The sequence below is a fragment of the Aegilops tauschii genome, chromosome 7 (assembly GCF_002575655.3).
Source record: "Aegilops tauschii subsp. strangulata cultivar AL8/78 chromosome 7, Aet v6.0, whole genome shotgun sequence".
NCBI classification, from domain to species: domain Eukaryota; kingdom Viridiplantae; phylum Streptophyta; class Magnoliopsida; order Poales; family Poaceae; genus Aegilops; species Aegilops tauschii.
In genome coordinates this window covers 243,801,930-243,811,167 of record NC_053041.3, presented here as the reverse complement: position 1 = coordinate 243,811,167, position 9,238 = coordinate 243,801,930, and the positions used below count along the sequence as shown (strand labels likewise).

The 9,238-nt window shown below is 50.3% G+C and overlaps 1 protein-coding gene across 1 annotated transcript; it reads right to left on the bottom strand.

The window, feature by feature from the left end:
- Nucleotides 1-5,291: 5,291 nt before the first annotated feature.
- On the bottom strand, nt 5,292-7,660 carry LOC109768553 (uncharacterized protein At4g15970). The gene is made up of 3 exons (XM_020327289.3): nt 7,404-7,660; nt 6,100-6,471; nt 5,292-6,019 (listed from the first exon to the last, which is right to left on the bottom strand). The coding sequence occupies exons 1-3, from the start codon at nt 7,632-7,634 to the stop codon at nt 5,531-5,533; spliced, it is 1,092 nt and encodes a 363-aa protein (XP_020182878.1). The 5' UTR covers nt 7,635-7,660; the 3' UTR covers nt 5,292-5,530.
- Between the last annotated feature and the right edge of the window lie 1,578 nt (nt 7,661-9,238).

Genomic DNA, 9,238 nt, shown 5'->3' with positions numbered 1-9,238 from the left:
GGTTCGGACCCATAATCCATCCAATGATGTTCGCGGACTAGTCCCGACGTTCGTTTTCCCGCAAACTAGGGGAGCTCTGAGAGTCCAAACACCAACCACGTAGGACTGTGACACCCCTGTCACATACAAAAATGAGGCAGAGCCCACACATTTGGGGATGGCTGCATTGTTTTACGGCAAAATTCCCCTTTCTTTTTCTCCTCTATCATCTTGCCACTCTCCAGCCAGTTCCCGTCCATTTTTATCGCCGCCGCCGCATGGACTCTACGAAAAGTTGCCGAAGAAGGCGGCGGTGGAGGATCCAGCGATCGTGGCCGTCCGAAAGATCAACTCGGCGACACGGCAAAACCGCCCCTCAAAGCTCAAAGCGAAGGCAAAGGCGGTGCCACTCAAGTAGCAAAAGGTGGGCCGGAGTGGTAGTCATGGCAGCGGACGTGCGGGGGCGGGTATGGTGCAGAGCGAGGCTTGGGACGCTAGGTGCCATCGCTATCACCGTCCATGCAGACACCATCTTAGCCGGTGCAATACAAGCCTCCATACTTCTACGCTACCCAGTAGCTCAGTAGGCAGTCCCCGAGCCGTCGCTGTCGCTGGGCACGTGCCTTACTGCATCGACGTCAACGCGGTGCCGCTCATTTTCTCCGAGTCTGCATCGCCGCAACATGTCCGGACGCGGGCGTATGGTGTGGAGCAGCTCGGTGCCCGCATCTGTTCACCAATATGTCTCAACCAGGCGAGTCGGCGTACGACAACGTGAGCGTGCAGATGTTTGAGATGATCCATGACAGAGGCGCGGGCTGCTACAAGGACGGGTATGTGGATGACTCAGAGTCCATGCAGCCAGGCACGTACACCCAGTCCGACACGTAGCCACGTAGCTGGGCACATACACCCTAGAGCCGAATTCGTACACCGGCAGCAGGAGCACGACGACGACGACCTTGATCCAGACGAATTTCCTACTGATTCAAATAAGAAGAGTAGAAAAGAAAGCTTCAATGTGAAGGAGGAAGAGTTGTTGTGTGATACGTGGTTGATCACTGGCATCGATCAGATCTATGGCACGGAGTAAAAGGGCGTAATATTTTGGGCCAACATTCATATTTGGTTCGGATAAGTATATTTTTCGTCCCTCAACTTTTTCGATAGTATATAAATGACCCTCTAACTGTAAAACTAGCAAATCTTAGTGCCGTAGATCTGAGGTGGATGATTGCATGTTGATTGTTGATGTGGATAGGCTGCATGTTAAGATAAATATTATAGTAAAGATAAACTATTTAGATATTATAGATTAGTTAGGCCGTTCATTTTTTTCCCGTTTCCTTCCCATTCAGTTAGCATGGCACGAGCTCACTATTTTGTGTCGAGGCCGTGCGCGTCGAGTCCGGCAGCTGCATGCATGTCAGTTGCATGTCGCTGCAAGTGTCTAGCTACGCGTCAAGTTTTTCGTGCACAAACTACTCGAGTAGTGAGTTGAGAGGTAACACTGGCTGGTGCTTTTGGCCCCAGAGGAATCAGCTTAGATGAATTAACGTGCATACGTAAGCTAGTTGTCTGCTTTGCTTTTGCTGCGCCCATGCATCGACATGTAATCGTATCTACTACGAGCGAACCACATCAAGCCAGTGCTGCAAGCCCACTCTCGCTGGAAAGTCGCGTTGCCACCGTCGAGCAGGGTGGCACCCGGACGATCTCGCCATCGGCAAAGTCAGACAGGCATATGTCGCAGCCGACACGCGCACTGTTGCTGCTCTGCTTGTGCGCCCACGAGGCGGCGGCGTAAGTGGCGACGGGGAGCGCGGAGGCCCGGCAGTGCGTAACATTCCGTGGCTCTCATTTTTTTCTTCTATAGAGTTTATACCATAATACTATACCACATCGGCAGAAAACCACAAAAACAATATGAGGGACTAAATTTATCCGGTTTTAAAAGTAGAGGGACTAAGTTTTACTGGTTTTGAAGTTAAGAGATCATTTCTCTACTTTCAACATAGTTGAGGGGCGAAAAATATACTTTTCCCTATTTGGTTTCATGAGCACAAGCATTTAGAGCCATACGCTGGCGAACTCATCCGCAACCGTGGGGTACAGTCTCTCAACCATCGTTGGTACATCATCCAAGAGGTTGTGTCCATGACGGGGAAGAAGCTCAAGACTGAAGAGAAAAAGGCCAAGCTCGAAGAAAAAAAGGTTGAGATTGCAGCCTCTTCGGACGATTCAAAGATGTTGATCTTGAAGATGGAGGAGTTGGATGACGATGCAAGGATGACCGTGCAAGCCGTCCGTCTTAGAATGTTGAAGCGCTTGAAGAATCAGCTGGAGACCGCGGAACGGACTAGAAGGAGGCAGACAGAGTGAGTGTGGAGGCTCGGATACCAGTCTTAGAGCAACTCTAGCAGACCCCGCATCCCGCCCCGGCCCGCAAAATAACCGCCAAATTGGGGGTCGGGGCCGGAAAATCTGCACGATCAGACCCGCATCCCGCTCCGGCCCACAAATATTTTTGCGGGGCGCGGCAAATCTTCTCCCCCAACCTCTATCTTCACAGGCCGGGAGGCCGACCCGAGCTCAACCCCTATCCCGCGCGAGATTTGGCGGGAGGGACATTTCCGCGCGCCCTTTCCCGCTCCCCGCACCCTCCGCCACCATTGCCCCCCTCCGCAAGCTCCGGTTCCTCCTCCCCGGCCGTCCCTCGTCGCCATGGACGACCCAATGCCGTCCCCCGTCACTGTCGAGGTCGCGCACGCTCCTTCCCCTCGGGCGGATCTCGTCGCCGGCCATGTTGGCCCCGCCGCCGTCGCCCAAGCACAAGCCGCGCCTGCCCGCAAGCGACAGGGCAACGTGGTCGTGCAGGGCGGGAATTCGGTTGCCCCCGCTGCGATGGCCCGCGCTCCGGGCGCCAACGCGGTAGCGCGATCCCGACCGGCGGCGGAGAAGGTCGGCAAGGCCGCGGGCGTAAAGCGGAGGAAGGTTCCGGCTTCAAGGAAGCCACCTTCTTCAACCTCTCACTCCACCCCCCCGCAAGGAGGTGCTCCGGCGATGCCGTTCAACGGTGCCGCTCCCCCCGCGAGCGAGGTGTTCGACGAAATGGTCGGAAGATATGCGTCTTCAGTCTTGGCGATTCCCTTTCATTTTTCGCCATTATTCTTGATAGCTCGTGACTTGTTATCGTTCGCTATAGCGGTGGTTCGAACAATGCAACAACCGAGTTCGTGAACTTGTTGGACACGAACGCGGTTGACATTGATCAAGCCCCTTTCGAACCATTCGACTACAATGAGATGGAGGGCGGTGTGGATGATCATGGTTGTGTGGACGAGTTGAAGGAGATCGAAGCGAAAGCGTTTGAGCAATCGCAAGCAAAATCTGGGAAAAGCATAAGACCGAAGAACTACACGATCTTGGAAGATCAAGCTTTGATTCAAGCATGGAGTCCGGTGTCTCTTGATGCATGCACGGATACTTCTCAAACTTCCAAGAGATATTGGCAAAGGATCGAAGATCAATACTTCCGCATTATGGAAAAGCATCCCAATAGGACTTCGGTCGCTTCAAGGGCGTTGGGAGAATATCAAGCCTATGTGCAGCTGTTGGGCAGCTTGCTTGGAGCAAGTACGCAATGCACCTCCAAGTGGCACCGTGGAGTCCGACTATGTGAGTTTGTTTTGCCTTTGTTCAAATTATGCATCATCATATTGCATCATGGGAAATGATAGGATCACTTTTTTCACATTGTGTAGGACAAGATTGCTCAACATAGATACAAGGACATGGAAGCTTCGGAAGGCGAAAATTTCAAACTAGAGCATTGTTGGGAGTTGCTCCAAAAGTGCGAGAAGTGGAAGTTGATCGACAAAGAATCCCCATCAAAGAGAGGCTCACTTACAAACATGGATGAAGATGAGGATGATGATGGCCCAAGAAATTTGCACAAGCCCGATGGCAACAAGAAGACTAAGGAGAAGATCAAGAGAGAGCAAGAAGCATCTAGCTTAAGGGAGAAGATTGATGCCATGGTGCAATCCAATGAGTCGATGTTGTTGAAGTCGTTGGAGATCAAGAAAGAGTTGGCCGAGAAGAAGGCGAAGAAGAAGCAAGAAAAGTGGCAATTGCTCAAAGAAGAGGGGCTCCGCAAAGCTGCCATCGAGGAGAGAAGAGCACGCGCCGCTAAAAACAAATCCATGTCCATGTTGCTCGCCGAAGAGAACAAGATCATGTCAATGAACCGCAATGACATGGACGACCTCACCAAAACATGGCATGGTATGGCAAGGAAAGAAATCTTGAAGAGAAGAATGGTGGCGTCGGCCGGTCCGTGTTACAGTTCCGGTGATATTTTCTCTGCTCCATATGATGGCAATGTGGATGATTTCGATGCGGGAGTTGGAACAAGCGCCGGAGGTGGATTCGGTGGCGCCGATGAACTTCAAGATGGACTCGATGGCGCGGAGTGAAGATTGATCAAGATGATGCCGGACATGGGCTCAAACCTTTTGCATGGCCCTCTTTTGCGTTAGACGTAATGAACTTGGCTTCTATTTGCGCGTAAAACTATTTATGTCGTTTGAATTTGAACTTGTTTGTGAAATCCTATGTCAAATGCGAGATTTGCAGTTTATCTGTTTGCGTGTCGTCGCGGTGGTGCCCGAGCAGATCCCGCAGAAGCCGACCCGTAAAAAGGCATATTCCGTGAATATATTTTTTACGGATCCGTTTGGGGGGTCTGCATCTGTGCCAGCCTGCGCCGGCCCGCAAAAGCGGTTTTGCGCGAACTGCAAACGCGTTTTGCTGGCTGGCGGGATGCGGGGTCTGCTAGAGTTGCTCTTACAGGGCAAAAAATCCAATTTTTTACACGGACTATTGGACTGAGATTTTTTTGTGATCGGACATGTAAAAACTATTCATACTGGTCTCTTTTTGATTGTGATTGAGCGTGCTCTATATGACCAGGAACTATGTATTTGAATTTAAATTAACCGGACCCATAGGTTTAGATATGCGGTTGGATGGTCGGTTCCGCATCACTCGGTCGGCGGACGGAGACGGTCTTCGATTTAGAGTCGGAGATGCCTTAACATAAAAATCCACCGCAATCCACTCTACTAGTATAATTTAACAATAATCCTAGACGTACAGGTCTTTTACGCTTCAGTTACGGACCCTCTTTCGCTAATTCGCTCTCCCCCTGATTTCTGGGGATGGGGCCCGGCTGCTAATCCTAAGCCAATTAGTTTGCTCCACATCAGCCTGTACGACAAACCATGTACAAATAGCCCGTAGCTCTAGCATTACTGATAATTTAATCGAGCACGGTACAGTCGTTATAACATTTTTCTTACATTCGCCTATCAGTAAACACGTACTACTACGTAGTAAATCCGACGTTGCAAAATACACCAAACATGCAGCGAACTCCTACAACATCAATCTAAACTCGGGTGGCCACTGCCACGCAGAAACAAGAACAAGGACACGTCGTGTAATTCGATGAATCATTCCGGCAGCCGCGGATGCGGCGCCAGCTCCGTCAGCGGATGCACCTGCCGGGCCTGGTCCATTGGAAGCCTCCCACGCGCCGGTCCTCGGGCGGCGCCGCCGTGTAGTTCCTCCAGTCCCTGAGCACGTTCCTGAGGTCGTGCACCTTGTTAGCGAGGCCGGTGCAGCAGTTGGCGTGCAGCGTGCACACCCTGCCCATGTCGCCGCTCAGCTGGCAGAAGCCCCCGCAGTGCGCCGTGTCCAGGAACTGCATCCGCACGCCGGAGCGCCGGCTCAGCTCCCCCTGCGCCCGCCCCAGGATCTCCTGCTCGTTGGTCCCCGCCGGGAACCTGCGCCGCGCGCGCCGCCACCGCCGGTAGAACTCCACCGTCCGGTTCGCCGACCGCACGTACAGGAACCCGCCGTTGGGCCGGTTCCCCATGCTCTCCGGGTCCCCGTTGAAGAAGTCGCTCGCGATCGCCACGTCCGACGTGATGGCGATGTGCCGCAGCGGGTTCCGGAACCACATGATGTCGATGTCCTGAAACACCAAACACCTAGTACATGGTTAGTGGATTGCACCGGCGGTCCGTAGACATGGACGGTGGTGCGCTCACGCACCGTGAAGAGGAAGTTGAAGCCGAGCTCGAGGATGGTCTGCTGGAACCGGTTCCTGCCCCACATCATGTCGAGGTAGTCCTTGGTCATGAAGTGCTTCTCGCCGCTGTAGTCCACGGCGCCCGGGGAGCGACGGAGGAGGTAGCAGTGCCGGTGCACCGACCGGCACCGCCGGAGCGCGCCGGGGTCGACGGCCACGATCAGGACGTGGTCCAGCAGGTGTGCAGTGCCCTCGCCCACCCGGAAGCTCTCCAGGAAGAGGTCCAGGAGGGACCCTGGAGCAGCGTACGCCTGGTTGATTGACGTCATGATCACCGTGCCGTCCTCCATGGATGCGTTCTTCAGCACCTCTGCCAGTTCTGTCAATGCTTTCGTCTGCACAGGGAAGTAACTTAGATGCTGCAAATGAAATGATAGTTCATGATTTTGACTTGAATAATCCAGAAACAGACGGTCTAGTCATCATTGGAATTTTAGCTTAAAAGTTCATGCAAAATCTGTTATCTGGTCATCGAAATCATTTTGTCACAAGCCTTCTTGGATATTAGGCGCATATTCGTTGCCTCTGCAGGTCAGTTTGAGCTTTAAGGCTTTGGGATCCGAATATTACAAGCCCTATCTGAAGGCAGTCTTGGAAAATTAGCATCACCATGCAGTTGTTTAGTTTTAGCAAAACTGTTTTAGAAATAACATTTTAAGCTCCATTACCGCCAAATAGGTATATGAGGTATTACATTGGACATGGATTCACAGAGTGCAGATATAGCTGGGAATCTAGGAGAAAATCAAGGGAGTCAATAGATGCGCTTCTACACTCCTACAGCAATGGACATAGCCAAATTTGACCATGTAACTGTATCAGGACTTCAGGAGTATCTTGTAACTGAGCAGGCGAAAAAGGAAGTGCATTTTCAGCTCTGGTTAATAAGGCAGAAATCATCACTGTAGTTTTCTCTTCTGTTCAAATTTTGTTGACACTTTTGTTTCCAAAAAAAAAGGATACTCTCTAGTCTTCATTCATACCACATGGTTACTCAATTAGCATTGCTCAACAAAATTGCAGTAATGCGCATGATCAAATTTTATTTCTACCTTACTGATGCATTACTGGAAATAAAAAACTAAGGACAATACAACATGATTACACTATATGTTTCCTGCAGTCAAAATTAGCTCGCAAGTTTGCTCTTCTTTTTTCTTGCAAGATCAAACTATCAGTATTTTTAGAAAATCGAAGGTAAACAATGAGGGTGGAAAAATGGAAGCAAAAGTATTCAACAAGAACAAGAAGGAGAGGCATCACTGACCTTGGGGTTGGAGGCTGGCTGAGTACCAGTGCCCCATGAGGCCAGGGCGGAGGGCCGCCAGTTCACATCCAGTGTAGCATTGAGGAAGACCAACGCCGCTGTCAACGCCGCGCCGAGGAAGAAGGTGGTGACTGGGAGGAGCTTCTTCATGTCCCCTCTCACCTTATAGGTCATATTTTTGCTGCTCCTAATTTGATATTGGGACGCATCATCATCAGAGAAGAGCGCCATGTTTGTATGGCAAGGTGTGGTTCTAACACGAGTAGCACTACTATATATATAGTGCACCTGGTGGCACACCTAATCTTTCTTCTGTTGTTGTTGCTCTGTGTTTGTGGAGGTTTATGGAACGTTATGCTGTAGATTAAGGTGTCTGAGTTGGAATAATAGTGCCGAAGATTTTCTCTAATGCCTACTTTTTCCAATGATGCAGATTAAGGGCTGTGGGAATTTGTGAATCTGAAGCCTGAGGGAATTGAAACCGGAAGTGATGGAACGGAAAAGAATATGCTAACCAAACCCAAACATGCAAGCAAATTGTTCTGTGCTATGCCAAAGGATCAATCAAAGTCTGGCAACTTTGATTCACTCGCTTTACAAATATCACACCCATCAAAGTACACTTTTATCAAGTTACTCGGTTCAAGCGTAAAGATACATGATTGGGAAAATTCAATCCAGTGTGAGGATGCCATGTGGCAACGTGTCTCGTCACAAAGTTCCAAAAAGTTTAAATGTAACTTTTGCAAAGTTTACTATTCCGCGTGGAAGATATTTTCCACGTTGCAACATATATTTATAACACAGAAACTTACTCCAAAAACACAATGCAGTTTGACCACTAATTTTTAACATATATTTATAAAGTCCAATAAACATTGCAGGCATATGCTGAGAAAATACTTTTGAAGAAAAAAATACATATACATATATATCCAAGTATCCAATCCAAATATTTTTAAATGTATTGTTGGCCAAAATTTAGGATGTCTGACTGTTCTTTTAGGAATAGGATGTCTGACTTTAGTACTGCTGTAAAATGGCAGCTGTTGAATGGAGTGAAGTGCATCCTAGGTCCTTAAACTATTTTAAAGGTGTCATGTAGGTCCTTAAACTATGAAAAATATCATCTAGGTCCTCAGAAATCTTTGATGTTTAATAAGTGTGTATATATGTGACACCTCTGAAATAGGTCAAGGATTTTTTTCTCCATCAAATTAGTAGGAGATGCAAAGGTGGGTATTTGAATGTCGATCTTGCTTGCCATAGAAATTAAGAGCTGATCAAGCACCTCGATCTACTGCTTTCGTTAAACCCTACCGGACTCGCGGTAATTAATCTCTATACGCCTGAGTGAAGGTAAACTAACTCGAGGGCGGAAACCGGCAATTACCAGGCGGATTGCCACGGCGAGGTGGCGCCGGCGCCGCTAGCCAGCAGTGAACGGCGCGTCGCCGGAGGACTAGAACGGTGACGGCGCCAGGACCACGGGTTGGTAAGCAGGAGGACAGTCGCGCCGTCTTCTTCGCCTGTGCGCAGTTGAGCTCTCGTACGTGTGCCGGTGTCGCCGCCTCAAACCTCGTGATGGGTGGACGGGCTGGATCGCTGGGTAAACGGGCCGTTCGCGAAGGATTTGGGCCAAGACTTAGAGCATCTTCACCCACGCCAACACGCCCCCCTCCCCCCTCCTCCCCGACGATTTTTTCCGCTGGCGCCAAAAAATCGGCCCGACCGCTATAAAAGCAACGCCTCGCCCTCGCCTCTGGCCACACCCTGCCGTGCTCTGCCTCTCTTTCCCCGTGCGCAGCCGCCGCCGACGTTCCTCCCCTCTCTCC